At 42.2% G+C, this 24,622-nt stretch overlaps 1 protein-coding gene across 2 annotated transcripts in view; it reads left to right on the top strand.

The window, feature by feature from the left end:
- PDGFD (platelet derived growth factor D) overlaps window positions 1-24,622 on the top strand; it is a 451,533-nt gene that overhangs the window by 399,607 nt on the left and 27,304 nt on the right. For both annotated transcript variants that reach the window (XM_063951547.1, XM_063951548.1), the window contains exon 5: window positions 14,243-14,435. In XM_063951547.1, the coding sequence (XP_063807617.1) occupies window positions 14,243-14,435 (193 nt within the window). The remainder of the gene's footprint in view (window positions 1-14,242; window positions 14,436-24,622) is intronic.

Raw genomic sequence — 24,622 nt, 5'->3', positions numbered from 1 at the left:
CAGCAGCTGCAGCTCTTCTTCTCAGCCCAGTACATGCTGCTGACTGCTGGGCTGCAGTGTGGCCATGGAGGTGCTTAAAATACCATTTTTTTGAATTTTTTTCTAAGGGTGCATGACCACACCTCCTGTGACTAGGCCACGCCCCCTGAAAAGTACCTGGGCCTGGCCGGGCTCTCAACTGCTCTGATTGCCACACCATCTAGTAGTGACAAATGAAGAGTAGGGTATAGTAGACAAAGTCAAGGAGGATGGCAATGTCAGACCAATGGAACTGGGGAAGGGTGGGTTCCACATATCACCCCTTTGATAGGGGTGCTAGGTGGACCCCCCTCCCCCCAGTTCCATTGTTGTGTGACAGGATCAGTGGTTACTGCCATATAAGTGGTGTGATATAGTATCCTGTTTATATACTGTAATTGTGACTTCATGTTTCCCTAGCAGAGGGTGGTAGGTGTAGGCAAAACCCAAGAGAGAGGAGACATCAGACACTCAATAGCTTATGGCGCTATAGGTTAGTCACTAAATGATTATACCACCCATTGCATAAAATAGGACAGCTACTGTTGGATCAGCAGCAGTCCAAAACGTAGCTGTACCTCTAATAGAAGGTAGCGTTTGGAGGTATCTGGAATTGATCTCATCTACCCACTAAGATGTTACTGTATGTGCAAGTCTTATTGCTTGGTGTCTGTTAAATGAACAATTTTTCTCACTTTCCACTAAATAGAACTAATTCAAAGCTAATTGCCCTTAATTACTTGTTTAAACTGAAATTAATAATTGCTCAACTAATGTCACGTAATTAGGAAATATTAATATGACTTCACTCTCCTTTAACAGAATATGATGCAAACTGTGTGCTGGAAACTGGAAAGTGCGCACACTGATGTCATTTCACAAGTGTGTTTATCTAAGAACACTTGGAGTTAATCTTTTAGTGCACAGCGCTAGTTTCCAGTAATGAGGCAAAAAAGAAAAACCTGTAAACTGACTGTCTATAAAGTTAATTTAGCCCAGAAAAAGTGGGCATATTTATTATTAATTACATATTAGCCATGGTAATTATAATTTGCTTATCGCCACATATCGCAGCAATGAAAAAATATATATCAGGTCGTAGTATCAAAGTTTCATGCTGGGACACTGCGAAGTCTACAAAGTAAAGTCATCACATACTTTAAGTTTGACGTAAGCAGAGTTCCTGCAAATACGTGGACACAGTCCCGCCACTTCAGGGAGACCGAGCCAAAGAATCTCTCTCTAAAAATAAAATAAAATGCACAGCTGTCGCCTATAGGCTATAATAACTTAAGGCATCAAAACATGGAGATAGCTATCAGGAGGGAGCTGTAAAAAGTCTTTCAGCGCTTAAAACATTCAGCAATATTGAAGTCCCTATAGAAATCTAGGGGTACTTCTCGATCGACTGAAAATAGAGGCAGACTTCAGCTGTGGCACTCTCTTAATACAGTACACAAAGGGATAATTTATTTAAGATCCTCCAAAAATTTTCAGTTCCATGGGCTTTTCCGCAAAATTACTTTTATTAGTACAGTTATCTGCTTAAACTAGTAAGAATGACCCGGCCATTGCTCAATCTAAGTAACTAATACCCCGATTTGCTGGGAAAAAGTTTGGAATTTAGTGGTAGCAATAATGTGGAAGTAGATCAATAACTTAGTGAAATGTGGGAATGGGTGTAGTATGGCTGACCGGCGGTCTCCTGACCCCCCCACGAGTGGAAATAGTCCCTGTTGGTCGGCATGCCGACCATCGGGATACTGAGCCGGCGGGATGGTGGAGGAGGTCATGTGACTGTCGGTCAGCAGTGGGAATAGCAGGGATTCGTAGTAATATTATTAATAATTGAAGATTTAGCAGAATGTGGTTGGATTAGTAGGAATCCGGTGGAATGTGTTGGAATAGATTTGATGAATAGTGCAGGATGCAGGGAGTTTATATTGATATGTGGTGGGAAGAGTTACAGAATTAGTAGAATGTGTATGAAATAGAGATTTAGGCAACCGTGGTTGGAATAGTTAGGAATTAGGGAAATGTGGGAATAGTTAGGGATTTAGTTAAGTCAGAGGTTCCCAAACGCGGTCCTCAAGGCACCCCAACGGCCCAGGTTTTAAATGTATCCATGCTTGGCCACAGCTGATTTAATTAGCACCTCAGTCAATTTGATTTAACCCACTGTGCTGAGCCATGGCTATACCTAAATCCTGGACTTTTGGGGTGCCTTGAGGACCGCATTTGGGAACCTCTGAGTTAAGTGTTTTAACATTGGTCATAAGAACTTAATTAATGGAAATAAACTGCAATTTAGCAGATCATTTTGCATAAGAATAAATATGGAATTGAATTAAGTCAGATATGTGTTAGAATGTTGTTAGAATAATTAAAGATTTAGGGGAACATGGTGGTTGCTGTTAGGGATTTAGAGGAATGTGTTGGAAAAATAGTTGTTGATTTAATGGAAATTGATGACGATAGTTAGAATGCTGCAGGGATTGTTAAGGGTTAGTGAAATGCACAGGGATTAGTTAGGTAAATGTGGTAGAAATAGAGATTTACTGAAATGTGATACAAATGCATAAAGATTTATGGAATGTTTTGGGGATAGTTGTATATTTCTGGGAATGTTTTGCAAAATTGGAGGTTTAGAAGCACAGTACAGTATGTGATGGAGATAGTTATGTATTTATTGATGTGTGATGGGAATAGGTAAATACTTGGTGAATATTGTGAGATTACAGCAGTGAGAATAGTTAGTGATTTAGGAGAATGTTCTGGAAAAAGAAATTTTGGTGAATGTAGTTGAAGTACAGTAGGTAATAGTAAAGTGTGGTAGAAATAGAGAATCATTATGGATTTACCTTAGGGGATATTTAGACTGTTGGGAATAGTTAGAGATTGATTGGAATGTGCCTTGGGAATATTTTTGGATGTAGCGGAATGTAATGGGAACATATTGATTTAGCAAAAGAGTTCAGCAGGGATGTAGTGGAATATGTTGGGCAGAGGTATTAAGGGGTAAGTGGTAAGAATAGCTATGGTTTTTGGGGAATATCAGACTGTGGAAGGAATAATGAGGAATTTATTGGACTATATTGGGAATAGTCAGATATGTAGGGGGATGTTGTGGGAATATATATATATATATATATATATATATATATATATATCAGAAAAAGGAAAACCTGCTGTGAAGAGAATAACTGGGAATTTTGTAGAGTGTTTTAGCAATAGCTGTGTCTGGAGTACATTATACAGATTATATTTGGGGATTTAGCAGATTGTGTTGGATGTAGCTGGATATTTAGCAGAGTATGTCTGGAATAGAGGATTTGATGCAGAAAATTAGGGATTCGAATGATTAATCTAAATCATTAAGGAATTAGCTTGCGGCGTGGAAATTAAATGTGAAAACGTAGTGTTCTGCCCAACTGTTTCTCATTTAGAACTCAAAATTATTCCAGTAACTGGTAGCATGTAGCATCTGACACACATGTACAATTAGTAATTAAAAAACAGTGTACTTTATTATAATGTGCTCAATTTGCAATACTTCACCCTATCTGCATGACTGCACACCACCCCCTCCTCTCCTTTAGCACAGATAATGAGCACAGTCAGGAATTTGGCTCTCTTTATCCCATTTCCAGAGTGATGACTTGCCTAAGGCACCTTATTTGTGTCTGCATATTAAACTCCAGAAAAAACTCTGGGGAACACTTTGTATACAATCAAAGTTATGCCAAATTAAAAACTTTTGCAAAGGTATTAAAAGCTGACACTACAGTATATACCAGTGCATATACCTGCAAATGCAATAAAGATATTTATGAAAGACAACTTGTGTCTTTTAGGACCTTTAAGCAGTAATTTATATTGAACCCTGTAAATATGCAGAAAGCATACTGGTCTCCATGGCGATATTGTTATATCTGCATTACTCTTGTCCAGAAATTTGCATACCTGTAATACAATCCAACCAGGGATTCTGGATTTTATTAGGCCACTCTGCCTGCATTCTGATTGGCTGAATGTGTGATAGAAATCATTACATAGTTATAGCACTGGAAGAAGTGTCCTTTTTTTTTGGTCATTTAGTTTGAGATGGAAGAACCACGCAATTTACAAAACAATCCCAGGCAGAGGTTGATGTCAGACTGCCAGACTATTTCTGTCTTGTATATTAGCTAGTTTGGCAGCAGTATACGGACAGATGTATTGGCCGGCTCACAGCTGTCCTCCGTGCTGTCATGTGAAATAGCCTGTGGCCGTCTTTTATGAGTTAATCTCAGACGTTTTCTTCTGATCTTCCAACATATTTGTTAATTGCTCATGTTGATTTATATCTCGGACTGAATTTAATACATGGAATATTACCTCCTGGAAGAGCAGACTGCAATAAATAGCATTCAAGTATTAATTATGAGCAGAATAGAGATGCACGGTTTGTATAATTAACTCGCAGTTGCACTTTTGCCATTAGCAATTATTTTTTGTCTGATCTATTACCTAATTAGACAACCCACCTTGCCCCCAGTGACTACAGTCCAACAAAATAATTAGGATTTACAAAAAAAAAAAAAATGATGTGTTGAGATGTATGATAGATTTCATTTTTATATTGGCTCATTTTTAAAAGGAACAAACTGTCCATATACATATTGTAATTTATATTCACGGATTAACTAGTAATGCAGGGAAACAATCTGCAATATACCAGTCTGAGTTAGGGAAGCACAGTGTACAATGCATTGAGTGATACTGTAGCTCTTGGAAACAAGGACAATTTAATAGCAAGTGTTATTATGGGATGAACTAGTATTGACTATGGGGGTAATTCCGAGTTGATCGCACGCTGCCGATTTTCGCAGCACAGCGATCAGGTTACTACTGCTCATGCATATGCACCGCAATGCGCAGGTACGTTGTACGGGTACAAACAGCATTGTTGCTGTGCAATGCTTCTAGAGACGATTCCATTCACACAGCTGTTCGCAAGGAGATTGACAGCTGTTCGCAAGGAGATTGACAAAAAGAGGGTGTTCATGGGTGTCAACTGAACATTTTCTGGGAGTGGTAGGGAAAACACAGGCGTGTCCAGGCGTTTGCAGGGCGGGTGTCTGATGTTAATTCCGGGATCGGACAGGCTGAAGTCATCGCAAGGGCTGAGTAAGTCCTGGGCAACTCAGAAACTGCACAAAACTTTTTCGTCCCGCTCGGCTGCACATGCCATCACACACTTGCAAAGCGAAAAAACACTCCCCCATGGGCGGCGACTATGCGTTTGCACGGCTGCAAAAAGTAGCTAGCGAGCGATCAACTTGGAATGAGGGTCAATAGCTCCAAGGCTCTCCCAATCATGTTACAAATGAAAATTATTTTCTTTAGTATTTAAGTTAGCTTTGCTGTGGTAAACAAAGAAAAAGTTTACTCTGCGCCAAAAAACACTATGTAATATCAGTGTGCAGTCTGTCATGTATAATGATTGACTCAGTACAACTTCAATTATAAATATCCACTTTTGTATTTGATCTTAAAAATTAGCAGCATAAGACACATACATACATAAACTTTGTAACAATATTGCTCTCTATATAGACAATATAAACAATATGTTATATATTCTAAAAATAACTTGTTGGCTCTGTTTGGTAGAAATTGGATTATTAAGCACTGGCGTCCCAGTGTCAAAAAACTGGATAATAATAAAAAGTCCCGCAAATATGATAATGCAGTCTCTCTGTAAATAATATATATTAGTTGTAATAGATAATTACCAATGTGCTGATTCCTGGATTGTGTGGATACAGGGTTCGTTTTGTAGTAAAATGCACATATGGATAATTGATAGAATAGAGTTACCGTTCCATTCGCAAAACAGCTTCACTGATTGATGGCCTTGTCAGGCAGTTACTGTGATTACTTCCACACCACGGGTAATTGACCCCACTGCGGAGGACATAGGCAGACACCCGGTGAAATCAAATGGAGAAACGGATGAGATTGAAGCCGCTGCAGACAGACGTATGCGGTAATTAGCTGGTACTCGCCGGCTTTTGTGATGGTAAGAAACTGACGTGAAGTACTGCAGGGCACCGCCGACTTCGAGCTCTGGACTGCTGCCTTTCGGATTGTGATCTGCGGCTGGCAGTCAGCTGGAGCACCCGGTGTACAGCGTGCGGATAAATGCTGTGGCTGTGTGTAGCGGTCGGTCCGTTCCACGGACGAATGAGACCAAACAGAGACCGATATGGAGTGGGCGTCAACGCGTTTCGTCTCCTAGGCAACCGGAGACTTCCTCAAGACGGATATCTCCCCTCTCAATGATCCTGAATTTATACTAGTCTAATGACTTTATTAGTAACGGCTGTGCCAATTCAATGAATGCTATCTATTATTTAATGTAATTAAAGCCAATCTATGCAAACATACATTAACATACATTTGTGGAAAACAGATATATATATATATACTTAATAAATAATAATAAAATAAAATAGTACTGAGTCAATCTACCAAGTAAGCTTTATACTATATTATTCAACTACTGGTTGATTATATCTAATTCACATGTTTGATCGATCAAAACAGGCATAATACCCATCTTGTGATCTCTAATTATCTAATCACATAGAAATAGATGAATACTTAGAAAAAAGAGAGAGAAACTTGGTTAAAGAGAGAGATATATGAAGAGTATGACATCCATAAATGTGCTGTAAACGTATACCTTTAGTTTATATAAAATAAATTATAGTACAGCTCGCATATATATGGAGAGAAAGAAAGGAAAAGAATAAGGACCATTATTTAAATAAAAATGAAAATATAAAGATGAAATTAAGATAAAAATAAACATAATAATGATAATAATAATAATAATAATAATAAATATACATAAAAATTAAATTAACTGCAAAACCTTTTTTTTATATCTGGAGGAATAGAGGAACAGGAGAGGTTTTAATATTAAAGCAGATGGATTTACTTTTGGCTTAACCTTAATAGCTGTATAATAGAGAAACCATTATGCCCAAATAACTTTTTATTGGTACAAAAAATATATATAATATAATAAAATAAAATAAAAAAGACAAAAATACAGAAAAACATTCCCCCTTATAATAAGAGGAGAATCTTTTGATATTTCCCTATCTCATTATACGCAGTATTAGTTTATAGTCACTCCAGACACGAATAATCAAGGGCTTCATTAAGACCATTAGGATACAGAGTGTCTAGCTTGAAAATCCATGAAGATTCTCCTAAACATAATTTCCGAAAACGATCTCCCCCTCTTTTAGTGCATGAGAATTGCTCTAGTCCCACAATACGAAGGGATGTTGGATCTCCATTGTGTACTTTGCTATATAGAGAGAACCTGGTCCTCTATGGCCGTTACATAGACGACTTCTTTATTATTTGGAAAGGGGATGCTTTATCAGCTTTTGATTTTGTCAATTATTTGAACAGTAACACTTATAATTTGAAATTCACTTATAATTTTAATTCACAAACTACTCACTTTCTTGATGTCTCGTTCTCGATTTTTGAAAATAAAATTATATCTACTAACTATATTAAACCAGTAGGGGCTGGGAATTATCTTCATTATACAAGCGGGCACTATAAACCTTGGATAAAAAATATCCCAAAAAAACAGATTATTAGAATTAGACGGAATTGCTCGGAAGATCAAGCATTCAAGTTACAAATTGAGATATTATTGCAGCAGTTTCACGAGAGGGGATATCCTCCATATATATTGGAGGAATCAGAGCAGTTTGCAAACTCACTGTTACAGAACAATAGGGAAAGCCTGAATGAATATAAAGCTAACCCACTGAAAAAACAAAAATGTCAAACTAAAACAAAAACTACACCTACAATAGATTCCATGAAGTTTATCTCTAAATTCAATAATAGGTCAGAAGATATAAAAAGGATTGTCTTGACCAACTATGAGATAATCAAACAAGATCCTGTTTTAAATAAATGTTTATCGGAGAAACCAATGATTATCTTTAAGAGAAACACCAATCTAAAAGAGATGCTGGCTCCTAGTTATCTAAAACCAATAACTCTAGATGTAAATCCTACTTGGTTACCTAAGAGAACAGTGGGTAGCTTTAGATGTAATAAACAAGTGTGTTTAACATGTAAATTTATGCTGAACAAAATGTCTTACGTTACATCTAAAAGTAACAATAATTCCTTCCCGATTAAACAATTTATTAATTGTGACTCAGATTACTGTGTATATATGTTACAATGTCCCTGTTCCCTTCAATATATAGGGAGAACTGTAAGGTCAATTAAATCCAGATTCAGGGAACATAGACTCAATATTATTAAGAAATTACAAACTCATAGTGTATCACGTCATTTTAGCAAAGTACACAATGGAGATCCAACATCCCTTCGTATTGTGGGACTAGAGCAATTCTCATGCACTAAAAGAGGGGAAGATCGTTTTCGGAAATTATGTTTAGGAGAATCTTCATGGATTTTCAAGCTAGACACTCTGCATCCTAATGGTCTTAATGAAGCCCTTGATTATTTGTGTCTGGAGTGACTATAAACTAATACTGCGTATAATGAGATAGGGAAATATCAAAAGATTCTCCTCTTATTATAAGGGGGAATGTTTTTCTGTATTTTTGTCTTTTTTATTTTATTTTATTTTATTATATTATATATATTTTTTGTACCAATAAAAAGTTATTTGGGCACAATGGTTTCTCTATTATACAGCTATTAAGGTTAAGCCAAAAGTAAATACATCTGCTTTAATATTAAAACCTCTCCTGTTCCTCTATTCCTCCATATATAAAAAAAAGTCTTGCAGTTAATATAATTTTTATGTATATTTATTATTATTATTATTATTATTATTATCATTATTATGTTTATTTTTATCTTAATTTCATCTTTATATTTTCATTTTTATTTAAATAATGGTCCTTATTCTTTTCCTTTCTTTCTCTCCATATATATGTGAGCTGTACTATAATTTATTTTATATAAACTAAAGGTATACGTTTACAGCACATTTATGGATGTCATACTCTTCATATATCTCTCTCTTTAACCAAGTTTCTCTCTCTTTTTTCTAAGTATTCATCTATTTCTATGTGATTAGATAATTAGAGATCACAAGATGGGTATTATGCCTGTTTTGATCGATCAAACATGTGAATTAGATATAATCAACCAGTAGTTGAATAATATAGTATAAAGCTTACTTGGTAGATTGACTCAGTACTATTTTATTTTATTATTATTTATTAAGTATATATATATATATATATCTGTTTTCCACAAATGTATGTTAATGTATGTTTGCATAGATTGGCTTTAATTACATTAAATAATAGATAGCATTCATTGAATTGGCACAGCCGTTACTAATAAAGTCATTAGACTAGTATAAATTCAGGATCATTGAGAGGGGAGATATCCGTCTTGAGGAAGTCTCCGGTTGCCTAGGAGACGAAACGCGTTGACGCCCACTCCATATCGGTCTCTGTTTGGTCTCATTCGTCCGTGGAACGGACCGACCGCTACACACAGCCACAGCATTTATCCGCACGCTGTACACCGGGTGCTCCAGCTGACTGCCAGCCGCAGATCACAATCCGAAAGGCAGCAGTCCAAAGCTCGAAGTCGGCGGTGCCCTGCAGTACTTCACGTCAGTTTCTTACCATCACAAAAGCCGGCGAGTACCAGCTAATTACCGCATACGGCTGTCTGCAGCGGCTTCAATCTCATCCGTTTCTCCATTTGATTTCACCGGGTGTCTGCCTATGTCCTCCGCAGTGGGGTCAATTACCCGTGGTGTGGAAGTAATCACAGTTACTGCCTGACAAGGCCATCAATCAGTGAAGCTGTTTTGCGAATGGAACGGTAACTCTATTCTATCAATTATCCATATGTGCATTTTACTACAAAACGAACCCTGTATCCAAACAATCCAGGAATCAGCACATTGGTAATTATCTATTACAACTAATATATATTATTTACAGAGAGACTGCATTATCATATTTGCGGGACTTTTTATTATTATCCAGTTTTTTGACACTGGGACGCCAGTGCTTAATAATCCAATTTCTACCAAACAGAGCCAACAAGTTATTTTTAGAATATATAACATATTGTTTATATTGTCTATATAGAGAGCAATATTGTCACAAAGTTTATGTATGTATGTGTCTTATGCTGCTAATTTTTAAGATCAAATACAAAAGTGGATATTTATAATTGAAGTTGTACTGAGTCAATCATTATACATGACAGACTGCACACTGATATTACATAGTGTTTTTTGGCGCAGAGTAAACTTTTTCTTTGTTTGTTTCAAATAATCTTGAGCGACCTAGCAAGTTGCTTCTACTCAGCTGCCTACTCACAAAAAAATTTTTATTCACTTTTAAATAAAAGTTTGATATATATGTATTTATTTTTATATATATAATTCTTTGATTTTTAGAACTAGCGCCGGTTCAGCAGATCTGTGACAATTGTCCAGTTCTGCAGTCCTTTAACCAGTTTGTACAGCTTTGCTGTGGTAGGCTAATCATGAGTGGACCAATAGTACTGTATGACTGCTAAAACTAACCTGTTTTTGTTGTATGTTTCTGACAGTAAAGCTCAGTCCCATATTCAATAGTCGAAAATGTGTCAGTATGTTTTTCTCTGTCTAGCATCAGCCCTCATTCAGATGTTGTGAAGTAACTATCGCTGCTGCTTACATAGAAGGATGCCTCCTGCTGCATTGCGAATCCCATGGGGTTGCGCAAGATGGACACCGCAGCTGATACCTAGAGGCCGGGGAATCTCCGTCTGCTAACAGAGATCCCTATCCTCTTCCCTTCGCTGCAGCAGTGGCGGCACGCCTCTATTTGGAGAAACAGGTTGATTGCAAAATATCATTTTCCTCTAATGGGCAAATGCAGGTGGGGCAGATGTAACATGTGCAGAGAGAGTTAGATTTGGGCAGGGCGTGTTCAAACTGACATCTAAATTGCAGTGTAAAAATAAAGCAACCAGTATTTACCCTGCACAGAAACAATATAACCCACCCACATCTAACTCTCTCTGCACATGTTACATCTGCCCATGTGCACATCAGTGGCGGATCTTGCCACGGGCAAGCAGGACTTTTGCCCGGGGCGCCGCCTTCCGGAGGGCGCCGGCGCCATCCGGAGGGCGCCGGCGCCATCCGGAGGGCGCCGCACCATGGCAAGATCCTCCACTGTCAGTGTGCGCCCCAGCAGTGTCCCCTTGCTGTGCCCCCCCTCCCGCTGTGAGAAGGGAACCAGACGCTATGCGTCTGGTTTCCCTTCGTGGCGCTGGTCCTCCCCCGCTCTGATGGGAATCAGACGCTAAGCGTCTAGTTTCCCTTCATGGAGAGGACCTTTGGTGTGCGGTGCGCGATGACGTCATCGCGCACCGCACAGCATTGTGGCATAGACGCATTGGGGCGCCGCAAGGGCAAGAACCGGCCCTGGTGCACATGGTTTTGCCCATTAGAGGAAAATTTATTTTGCAATCATGTCCCTATGTCCGTCGTCGCAGGACCCATTTGAGCATGTACAGAACGGATCCTGCACATGCACAAAATACAGATAACTTTGTGACAGATAAAGCTACTCCGATCACGTCTGAATTACCCTCCTTGTCTGTGTAGCTTGAGCTTCACTGTATTTCTGCAGGATACTGTCACATAACCCTGGTCTCCTGCTCCGATTATTCATAGGGTAGGAGACAATTCTATTCTAAGTTGCTATGTCCAGCTGTGCATATCACTCAGCCCATACACAGACCAAGTTACAGTAAGTGCTGGACACATAGTATAGGATTATCTATCCAATCTTTCTAGCTGGAACAAAAATCTGGCAATGTCTGGGATCAATTGGCAATTTGCTCCCAAACACTGGAAAACAGACAAAATTGGATGTTCAGACAAATTGGTTAAGTCTGTTTGAATTAACCAAACTATCTGAATGACCATTTTTTCCCATTCTCCAGCTTTTGGGAGCAAATGGTGGATTGTCATTTGCTCCCGGACATTACCAGATTTTCGCTCCAACCAGAAAGATTATGCAGATATTCTTATAGTGTGTGTCCAGCATTATTATTATAATGAGTTACAAGAACACTATCGTCAACGTTGTGTTGATTTAAAATGTAGTTTGAGCATGATCTTGAAATATGATGCATCAATCTGGCGATGGTCCAACACCATGTAACACTATATTGTCCCCGCATACACACTACATGTACACACTACATGATCTGCCATATGATGACACAATACATTGTTACAGGGGTATTATGGCCACACCACATCATATGTCACATGTCTCGTATGGGTCGTTGGGTCCACAGTCGACAGTCATTAGGTCGACCACTATTGGTCGACATGCATTAGGTCGACAGGGTAAATAGGTCGACATGGTCATTAGGTCGACCTGTACTAGGTCGACAGGTCAGAAGGTCGACATGAGTTTTTAAACTTTTTTTGGTGTAGTTTTCTTCGTAAAGTGACGGGGAACCCCAGTTAGTGCACCGTGTTTCCTTGCATGGCTCTCTTCACTCGCCATGCTTCGGGCAGGTTACCGTTCCCAATTGTAGTCCACGTGGATCGTAAAGTATGAAAAAGTCCAAAAATTTGTAAAAAATTTGAAAAACTCATGTCGACATTTTGACCTGTCGACCTAGTACTGGTCGACTTAATGACCATGTCGACATAGTTACCCTGTTGACCTAATGCAGTGGTTCTCTAACTCGGTCCTCAGAACCCCACACAGTGCATGTTTTGCAGGTAACCCAGTAGGTGAACAGGTGTATTAATTACTCACTGACACATTTTAAAAGATCCACAGGTGGAACTAATTATGTCACTTGTGATTCTGTGAGGAGACCTGCAAAACATGCACCGTGTGGGGTCCTGAGGGCCGAGTTTGAGAACCTGTGACCTAATGCATGTCGACCAATAGTGGTCGACCTAATGACTGTCAACCTAAGTTGGGTCGACCCTCTCAAATTATGTGCAGCACATCAGATGGGAAGAGGCAACCAGAAGATTCATGAAATGATGAATTGGGGGTACACAATAGACGATCGTCAATGCGAAAAATCGTGGATCGCAAGATTGGCCAGTATATTGTATAGTTTGTACCCAGCTTTAGATTATAGAAAGACAAGAAATGCTGAACGCTTTCTGTGTGAAGACAAAGAGGTAAATGTAATAGCCTATGAACTGCAGGCTTTGGGGGGGTTCTGTGCGAGTCTGCCCGATGTTTTAAAGTAGCAATCATTAAAAAGACAAAACCAATCTAGTGAATGCAGTTTGTAGGCTATTACATTTACCCCAAAGCCTGCTTGGATTTGTACAGTAGCTTTAAGACAATAATTTAGGTAGAGTATGTGTTAGACATAGGGCGGTATTCTATTACCAGCGGTACTTTACCGCTGCTAATAGGATTACTGGAGGATATCCTATTAGCCCGATGCTGGCATCCTTTTCCCCCCTGTGCCGCCACTCACCCGAAGCATAATCCGCGATAAGGGGGCGCCAGTGTCGTGATAACACATGAGATCGGGGGACATGTTTTCGTGTGATCTCGGGACCAATTTCGGCCGATCAAAGTGGCCTCTAATTGGTCATTAATCGCAATATCCACCCGTTTTGATCGGCCTAAACTGCATTGGGGCTAATAGGATACCGCCCATAGGGGCTGATTCAGGTCAAATCGCAAATGCGATGCAACCGCAAAATGAGCGACGGGACCCGCATACGCATGCGCAGGTCCCGTCCTGCGCATACACCCGCAGTTAATGCAGTTGGCCCAGTAGTGACCTTTTCCTGGGGTTTTGGCTAAAACCGCCTGTAAATCATACTGAATTCCCAGACATAACACTGTACAGAAAGAGCACATTTCTTCAGAGCAAAGGGCGCAATCTGGTTCCTCTCAAACTGCTGAAATGGTACCGGTCAGTGCTAGACTAGCCTCTGCCTCTCCCATACCATTGCTACACTGTGGCGGTAACGGCACGGTTAGAGGTGAGCGGTGTGATCTATGCAGCACGCTGTCTACAAGAAACATTCTCCCTCTGTACTGGAGAGCATGATGATAATCCTATAGATTGGGCGACTTCCTCATTGAAAACACATGTTTACACAAAGTAATTAACGCTGGCTTTCATTGACTCTTAGGATGTCTCCTATCACTCAGTGACGGATTCCACTCTCACTGCGGAAGCACTTGACCAGACTATTGCTATGTTTGACACAGTCGAAGAGGTACTTAGACACTTCAATCCTGAGACGTGGAAGGAGGATCTAGAAAATCTATACACCGATACATCTCAGTTCCGTGGCAGAACATTTCAAGAAAGAAAATCTAAAGGTAGGAAAGTCTTCTCACAAAACAAATCAAATGATAAAATAGTCAAAAGTAGTATGTATTAAAACACAGCAGGAGTGAATAACATATTATTATAGCAGAGTGTATCATGGACATCATGGACATGGACAGATGGATTGGCAGGTGAGCTTGAACCGAGAGAGGGGAGCTACGGGCATCATCGCAGCTCTCCCCTGCACAAGGCCTGGTCATTCCATAAAAGTAGGCAATTCTATATAATAAAACTGACTGCTGATAAAAAGACATCATCATGGCTGTGTGCGGTGCTAACAAATTGTGTACATGAAAGCCACTGTTGTGCTGCTCTCCACCAAGAAGGTGCCTTGCTGTAGCTGTGGCTGAAGTTTGAGAGTTAGAAGCCAGCAGGGCACCAAGGGGCTCATTTATCAACGAGTGCTAAAACTCGTTGTGAAGGGTAAAATGCATTGCTTTTGATAAATGCCTTCTCCTTCACCACAAAGCTAATTCCTTAGTATGAGAGAAGATGACCTGGATACATTGTACATTATTTCAGTTAGCCCCTTTTTATCTTATTTTATACAGTATCAGACGCTACTTTTGGGGGGTATGAGACAAGGCCTGTGTATTTTATACATTATAGGCTTACTTATTAATATCCTCGGAAAATGTCACTTTACTATCATCTGACATCACCGCTATTCCTACCAATGGCGAATGAAATATTGGAACTATTTCAGAAGACATTATTTCCAGGACTGAAGCTCCAATAAGTAGCTGTCCTGGCAAAGAACTAAAGTAACAGTATAGCCATGCAATGCCAGGCTAGGCTCCTGGCGCTATAACATACTGTACAAATGACAGAACACTTGACAAGTTACATGTGCCATGATTTGGTCAGGGGTCCTCGAGCACAACCAAGGATTTTAAATATGCTTTATACTCTTTGTCTCCCATACTGTAGAAAAGCTAAAAAAAAAGTCCCCCAATTAAATTAAAACTTTTATTTGCCACATGTGGGCCACTAGTGGTAAAATCTTGCCCGTCATGAAGCAGTTAAGTGACAAGTTTGTCAGATCATTATTACATGCTGCCAGATCAGTGCTCATGATAATATTTGGGTGCAATTGTCAATATATTACTTAAGTAGAAATAATGGAAAAAAGACTAAGATCCGGCCGCTGAAACAGAAAAGCAACATTAGCAAGTGGCCGACTGGGCTTGTCAGATGCTGTTGACGAGTGGCTGGGTATTTTTCTCGATTTTTACATGCAATTAGGCACAGAACTCAGCACATTGCTTAGTGTTTAGTAATTACACGATAGCATAAACAATTACAACATTTTAATAGAGAGGCATAGGGGCTTTACTAATGTGATCATTAGCAATGCATAAAATGTGTAGAAAAGAGAGTAGGTGATGAAAGCTTAGACTAAATGTTAACTGTTCTATGAGTCATCGGAATAAAGAAAATGCTGGTTTTAGGATACCCAATTAGCAGAAGGGTGTTTATTTATGTGAATACATTTATTGATCAGATGGGTAGAGGTTATGTATTCTGATCCTTTGCAGTATCTACTACTCATTTTAGTCTGAATTAAGCAGAATTCTACTGAGAATTTACACTCACAGGGGGAGTTTTACTCAGCGGCGGTTTGCTGGGGTTTTAAAACCCTTGCACTTTGGCGGGATGGCGGTCATTAGGTTGACATGAGTTAGGTCAACATACAGTGGGTCGACCACGTTTGGTCAACATGTATTAGGTTGACATGATCACTGGGTCGACATGGTCATTAGGTCGACATGGAAAAAGGTCAACATGAGTTTTTCACAATTTTTTCAATTTTTTGACCTTTTTCATACTTAACGATCCACGTGGACTACAATTGGGAACGGTAACCTGTGCCGAGTGCAGCGGTAGCGGAATGAGGCACCGTGCCCGAAGCATGGTGAGCGAAGCGAGCCATGCGAGGGGTCACGGTGCACTAATTGGGGTTCCCCATCACTTTTCGAAGAAAACAACACCAAAAAAAGAAAAAAACTCGTCAACCTTTTTCCATGTCGACCTAGTTCATGTTGACCTAATGACCATGTCGACCTAGAGAACATGTCGACATAATGCATGTCGACAAAACATGGTCGACCCAATGTATGTCGACCTAAGTCATGTCGGCCTTATGTACCACACCCACTTTGCCAGTAGGTTGAAGCACCAAACAGTTGAATTTACTATGAGAGTTTTGTAAATGTCTGTCGATCTTTTCCTGGGGTTTTGGCTAAAACTGTCACGTCTGCATAATCTGGTCAATAAGAAAGTAGATTAATAAATTCACTTATATTGAGGGTAGTGATTATGTATTGAAAGATAATATTAATAATAAATTGATTCAAGAGAACAATTTTATTTTCTAAATACAGTATATTAATTTGTGTTTTATAATGTTTGTATGATGTGGGCACCATTTATATATCTATAAAATAATAAATACTGCCTTGCCATGAAAACATTGTATTGTGATTCCACACCTTCTGATTGGCCAGAGAAACAACCAGCTTCTTAAGCTACAGTATCTTGCCTGTTACAAACACTTCATTTTTTGGCGAGACAGTTGCTGGCTTGCGGCGGTTCTAATCCTGCCACTCGGTAAACCTGGGGTTTCTATACTGTACTTCTAATGGGAAAAACAGCTATTGTATTTCAAAATGGGCTTTCTCTGGGAGTTTCTGGTTATTGTTTCTGTTAAAATGCAATAGCGCAGGAAATTCGTATGAATCCGACCGATATCGCAAAACCACCATTTAGTTAATGCAACTTTATAAAAACTATATCAGAATCCACCTGCATTTCTGAAACACTAGGTCACCCAATACACTCCCCTCTACTCAATACAGTCACAATGGTTTGGGACAGTCGTGCAGTGCAAATACATCCAAGCTTCTATTGTACATCTCCTGAGTTTAGATTTTCCTAGAGAATATATGTTGGGGGGGGGGGGGGGGGTTTCAGCTTTTCCTAATTTGTTTTGCTTTTTAACATACACCATAATTATTACTTGATGTGGTAGCATTATTCACTGTTATACTATTGGTCCTACAGGATTCCTGTAGGCTACAGTACCAGTACTGTGTCACTGAATGACTTGTCAACTGCACCACTAGACCACCAGGAAGGCTGGAGGCAGCACAAAACAGTCAGAGGTTAACTAGCCCGAGGGGAACATGCTCCCTTGTCTTGCCTGGCTGCAAGGGGAAGTGTCATGATGTGAGCTGAGAAATGCCACAGACTGGGAATGTGATAGTAAATGGAGCATAACCCTCCAGCACAGTTGTGTGTTATGAAGCTCCTTGCCAACAAATACAGGAAAATTGTATGTATATATGGTATCATTTGCACTGCATATATTTCTATAGAATAGAACAGTGTATGTGATACTTTCTCAGACAAAAGCTTAATTGATATCTCCCAAATTGATGCAAAATCTGCCAGCCGCTTGTGACTTCATGCAAACAAATATTCTTCACCCAGTTGTTTTGCCCATGAATAAAAGTTCCTCTGAGTCTCCATATTCCCAGCTCAGTTTTTGTACTGTAAAAATAGGATTTTAATACCTACCGGTAAATCCTTTTCTCTTAGTCCGTAGAGGATGCTGGGGACTCCAAAAGGACCGTGGGGTATAGACAGGATCCGCAGGAGACATGGACACTTTAAGACTTTAAATGGGCGTGAACTGGCTCCTCCCTCTATGCCCCTCCTCCAGACCTCAGTTATAGGAACTGTGCCCAGAGGAGACGGACATTTCGAGGAAAAGGATTTTGTTAAACTAAGGGTGAGATACATACCAGCTCACACCACCACACACCGTACAACATGGCCTGTACTACAACCGGTTAACAGCGTGAACCAAAGCGATCAGCAACAGGCTGACCTTAACCAAACACAACCTTTGTGTAACATAAGCAATAACCATTAACAAGTACTGCAGATAGAGTCCGCACTGGGACGGGCACGCAGCATCCTCTACGGACTAAGAGAAAAGGATTTACCGGTAGGTATTAAAATCCTATTTTTTCCTTCGTCCTAGAGGATGCTGGGGACTCCAAAAGGACCGTGGGGTTTATACCAAAGCTCCAGACTGGGCGGGGGAGTGTGGATCACTCTGCAGCACCGATTGAGCAAACATGAGGTCCTCATCAGCTAGGGTATCAAACTTGTAGAATTTTGCAAAAGTGTTTGAACCCAACCAAGTAGCTGCTCGGCAAAGTTGTAACGCAGAGACACCCCGGGCAGCCGCCCAAGACGAGCCCACCTTCCTAGTGGAATGGGCCTTCACCGAATTCGGTAACGGCAATCCAGCCGTAGAATGGGCCTGCTGAATCGTATTACAGATCCAGCGTGCAATAGTCTGCTTAGAAGCAGGAGCCCCAAACTTGTTGGAAGCATACAGGACAAACAGCGCCTCTGTTTTCCTAATACGAGCTGTTCTGGCTACATAAATTTTCAAAGCTCTGACCACATCGAGAGACTTTGACTCAGCCAAGGCTTCAGTAGCCACATGCGGTGAAACGAAGAAACCACCTTTGGGAGAAATTATTGACTAGTCCTCAATTCCGCTCTATCAGCATGTAAAACCAAGTAGGGGCTTTTGTGAGACAAAGCCGCCAACTCTGACACCCGCCTAGCGGACGCCAAGGCCAATAGCATGACCAATTTCCAAGTGAGAAATTTCAACTCAACCTTTTGTAAAGGTTCAAACCAATGTGATGTCAGGAACTGTAACACCACGTTAAGGTCCCATGGTGCCACCGGGGGCACAAATGGAGGCTGGATGTGCAGTACTCCCTTCACGAAAGTCTGTACTTCTGGAAGCGAGGCCAATTCCTTTTGAAAGAAAATAGATAAGGCCGAAATCTGCACTTTAATGGATCCTAACTTTAGGCCCGCATCAACCCCAGCTTGCAAAAAATGGAGAAAACGACCCAGCTGAAATTCTTCCGTAGGCGCCTTCTTGGATTCGCACCAAGACACATATTTTCTCCAAATACGGTGGTAATGCCTCGCCGTTACCTCCTTTCTAGCTTTCAGTGGAGTCGGGATGACCTCTCCGGGAATACCCTTTCGAGCTAGGATTTGGCGTTCAACCGCCATGCCATCAAACGCAACTGCAGTAAGTCTTGGAACACGCACGGCCCTTGCTGTAATAGATCCTCTCTTAGAGGAAGAGGCCAGGGATCTCCTATGAGTAATTCCTGAAGATCCGGATACCAGGCCCTCCGTGGCCAATCTGGAACAATGAGTATCGCCTGAACCCTTGTTCTTCTTATGATCCTTAATACCTTTGGGATGAGTGGAAGTGGAGGGAACACATAGACCGACTGAAACACCCACGGTGTCACTAGTGCGTCCACTGCTATTGCTTGAGGGTCCCTCGATCTGGAACAATATGTCTGAAGCTTCTTGTTGAGGCGAGACGCCATCATGTCTATTTGAGGAAGTCCCCAACGACTTGTCACTTCTGCAAAGACCTCTTGATGAAGACCCCACTCTCCTGGATGGAGATCGTGTCTGCTGAGGAAGTCTGCTTCCCAGTTGTCCACGCCTGGAATGAAGATCGCTGACAGAGCGCTTGCATGCTTTTCCGCCCAGCGAAAAATCCTTGTGGTCTCCGCCATCGCCGCTCTGCTCCTTGTTCCGCCCTGGCGGTTTATGTGCACCACCGCTGTTATGTTGTCCGACTGAATCAGGACGGGTAGGCCGCGAAGGAGATGTGCTGCTTGTAGAAGGCCATTGTTTAATGGCCCTTAATTCCAGAATGTTTATGTGCAGACAAGCTTCTTGCCTGGACCATTTCCCCTGGAAATTTTCCCCCTGCGTTACTGCTTCCCAACCTCGGAGACTCGCATCCGTGGTTACCAGGACCCAATCCTGGATCCCGAACCTGCGACCCCCTAGAAGGCGAGAACTTTGAAGCCACCACAGGAGAGAAATCCTGGCCCTGGGGGACAGGCTTATCCTCCGGTGCATGTGTAGATGGGACCCGGACCACTTGTCCAACAGGTCCCACTGAAAAGTTCTGGCATGAAACCTGCCAAACGGAATGGCCTCGTAGGCCGCCACCATTTCCCCCAGCACTCGAGTGCATTGATGAATCGACACTCTTGCCGGTTTCAGAAGTTCCTTGACCATGTTCTGGATTTCCAGAGCTTTTTCCAACGGGAGATAAAATCTCTGTAGAGCCGTGTCTAGAATCATGCCCAAGAACGACAGCCATGTTGTCGGAATCAACTGTGACTTTGGCAAATTTAGGAGCCAGCCATGTTGCTGCAGAACTGTCAGGGAGAGTGCAACGTTTTTTAGTAACTGCTCCTGTGATCTCACCTTTATCAGGAGATCGTCCAAGTACGGGATAATCGTGACCCCTTGCTTGCGCAGGAGCACCATCATTTCCACCATTACCTTGGTGAAAATCCACGGGGCCGTGGAAAGACCAAACGACAACATCTGAAATTGGTAGTGACAATCCTGAACAGCTAACCTCAGGTACGCCGGATGAGGAGGATATATGGGAACATGTAGGTAAGCATCCTTTATGTCGACTGACACCATAAAATCCCCCCCCCCTCCAGACTGGAGATCACTGCTCGGAGAGACTCCACCTTGAATTTGAAACTTTTCAAATACAGATTGAGGGATTTTAAGTTCAGAATCGGTTTGACCGAGCCATCCGGCTTCGGGACCACAAACAGGCTTGAATAAAACCCTTCTCCCCGTTGTGACGGGGGTACCGCGACAATGACTCGCTGCTGACACAGCTTTTGTATTGCCACACACACTACCTCTCTTTCCGGAAGAGAAGCTGGCAAGGCCGATTTGAAAAATCGTTGTGGAGGCACGTCTTGAAACTCCAGTTTGTATCCTTGGGTCACAATTTCCAGCACCCAAGGATCCAGGCCCGAGAGAACCCAGACCTGACTGAAGAGCTGAAGACGTGCCCCCACCGGTGCGGACTGCTGCAGGGGATCCCCAGTGTCATGCGGTGGATTTGGCAGAAGCCGGGGAGGACTTCTGCTCCTGGGCCGGCGATCTTTTTCCTTTTCCCTTACCTCTTGCCGCAAGGAAGGATGACCCACGTCCTTTCTGGAATTTTTGCGACCGAAAGGACTGCATCTGGTATTGAGGCGTTTTCTTTTGCTGTGGAGGGACAAAAGGCAGAAAAGAGGACTTACCCGTGGTAGCTGTAGAAACCAAGTCCGCGAGGCCTTCACCAAACAAAACTCCACCCTTATAGGGCAGAGCCTCCATAGCCTTCTTAGAATCAGCATCACCATTCCATTGATGAGTCCACAACGCCCTCCTAGCCCAGATCGCCATGGCATTGGCCCTTGATCCCAAGAGGCCAATATCTCTCGCAGGCTCCTTTAGATAGACTGCAGCGTCCCTGATATGACCCAGTGTCAACAGCACTCTATCTCTATCCAGGGTGTCCATTTCAGCTGACAAGGTATCTGCCCACGTTTCAATAGCGTTACTCACCCATGACGCTGCCACGGCCGGCCTGAGCAGCGTACCTGTCGTGACATAAATAGATTTCAGGGTAGCTTCCTGCCTACGATCAGCAGGATCCTTAAGGGCCGCCATCTCAGGGAATGGTAGCGCCACCTTATTGGACAATCGTGCTAGAGTTTTGTCCACCGTGCTGTTGACTCCCACCTAACCCTATCCTGAGAAGGAAACGGGTATGCCATAGCAATTCTCCTGGGAATCTGCCACCATTTGTCCGGAGTTTCCCAGGCCCTTTCAAAGAGAGCATTCAGTTCGTGCGAGGGAGGAAAAGTTACCTTCGGCTTTTTCCCCTTAAACATAAAGACCCTTGTCTCAGGGACAGCGGGGTCTTCCGTAATATGTAACACGTCTTTTATTGCCACAATCATGTATTGAATACTCTTAGCCACCTTAGGATTCAACTTTGCATCATTATAGTCGACACTGGACTCGGAATCCGTGTCGGTATCAGTGTCTGATATCTGGGTAAATGAACGTTTTTGGGACCCCGACGGGGGCTGAGCGTGTGGCACTAACTCTCCCATGGATTGCCTCCATGTTTGGTTCTGAGACTCGGATTTGTCCAACCTTTTATGCAACAAAGCCACACTTTTATTTAAAACACTCCACATCTCAGCCCAATCAGCAGTCGGCGGTGCCGACGGAGTCACTCCCTCACTCTGTTCAGCCCCCACACGAGCCTCCTCTTGGGAAGAGCATTCAACCTCAGACATGCCGACACACACATACCGACACCCCCAAACACACTGGGCAAAAGGGGACAGACCCACAGTAAGGCCTTTCAGAGAGACAGAGAGGGAGATTGCCAGCTCACACCCAGCGCCCCACCGGTCTGACGAATGAAACAATGCCCCAGACCTATAAGCGCTGTTATATATTAAGAATAATAATAATAACCAACACCAATTTTTGTGCCCCCCCCCCCCCCCTCGTTTTTAGCACCCTGTTACTTGTGCCAGCAGTGAAGGGCCAGGAGCAGCGTCTCTGCAGCAAGCTGTGGAGAGAAAATGGTGCTGGTTAGAGCTGGAGGACAAAGCCCCGCCCCTACATGGCGCGCTTCTGTCCCGCAATTTTTTACACTGGCGGGGGTCCCCTGATAGTGCCTCCGCACTCCATATACATGCCAGTCATAAATTATGAGGTTTTTATTGCTGCCCAGGGCGCCCCCCCTGTGCCCTGCACCCATGCAGTGCCTGTGTGTGGGAGCAATGGCGCGCAGCGCGACCGCTGCACGGTACCTCAGGAAGACTGAAGTCTTCTGCCGCCTTCACTGAAGTCTTCTTTGCTTCGGTTACTCACCTGTCTTCTTACTGCTGGCTCTGTGAGGGGGGCGGCGGCGCGGCTCCGGGAACGAGCAGCTAGGTGACCCAAGTGATCAGACCCTCTGGAGCTAATGGTGTCCAGTAGCCTAAGAAGCAGAGCCTTTCAACTCACAGAAGTAGGTCTGCTTCTCTCCACTCAGTCCCACGATGCAGGGAGCCTGATGCCAGCAGTGCTCCCTGAAAATAAAAAACCTAACAAAAGTCTTTTTAGAGAAACTCTGTAGAGCTCCCCTAGTGTGTGACCAGTCTCCTCTGGGCACAGAATCTAACTGAGGTCTGGAGGAGGGGCATAGAGAGAGGAGCCAGTTCACACCCATTTAAACTCTTAAAGTGCCCATGTCTCCTGCGGATCCCATCTATTCCCCATGGTCCTTTTGGAGTCCCCAGCATCCTCTAGGACGAAGGAGAAATGAAGTATTTTACTCCACATGGAAGAAAGTTTGTCCCATGCATTTACAGGATAACCCATAAGGAAGCTTTAATGATGGTAGCGAATCCATTTCCATTGGTAGTACTGCAAGACTTTCCTGTTCTCAATAGTCACATCAATTAATGGAGTTGGTGCCAAGAATTGTGACAATCACTAATGTAGAGTAGAAAATAACAATACATTAAAGCATTTCTGATCAAAGTAAATATGGATTTAGTTTAGCTTCAAAACTTCATCTGTACCACTTTTTTGGTCTGTTTTTGGCTTTTTAATTTGGTTCCTGTAAGATCAATAAAGCCGCGTACACACGGTACGATATACAACTACTATATAGTCCATATCAGTAGAAAACATAGTGCATATCGCACAATGGGGGTAATTCCAAGTTGATCGCAGCAGGAAATATTTTAGCAGTTGGGCAAAACCATGTGCACTGCAGGGGGGTCAGATATAACATTTGCAGAGAGAGTTAGATTTGGGTGGGTTATTTTGTTTCTGTGCAGGGTAAATACTGGCTGCTTTATTTTTACACTGCAATTTAGATTGCAGATTTGGAGAGAGAAATGACTGCATAGGAAAGGAAAGAGTTAAACATCCTGTGAGGGGTGGACCTAGCTGTGAGGAAAGTACAGCCTTTGGAAAAAGGGGAGGGGTAATATATATAGGGAATGCTAGGCCAGCTTGGTCTCTCTTGCTGCTGAATTGCCTTCCCGCCCTCCCGCCCTGTTGGTAGAGGTTCTGGCACGGAGTGCCTTGGCGTTGAATTGTTGGCTGGTTTTATCGTTGGCTATTTATTGGCGGAAAAGAACGGCAGGTTGTAGTTTGTATTGTTAGCTGTAGTGATTTACAGTTTGGTGTGGTTTTGGTGCACTCACCTCCATCGACTTTTAGGGCCGCT

Source organism: Pseudophryne corroboree, chromosome 2, assembly GCF_028390025.1.
Source record: "Pseudophryne corroboree isolate aPseCor3 chromosome 2, aPseCor3.hap2, whole genome shotgun sequence".
NCBI lineage: Eukaryota > Metazoa > Chordata > Amphibia > Anura > Myobatrachidae > Pseudophryne > Pseudophryne corroboree.
Note: the sequence above shows the minus strand (reverse complement) of the source record. Positions and strands in the feature narration are given on the sequence as shown.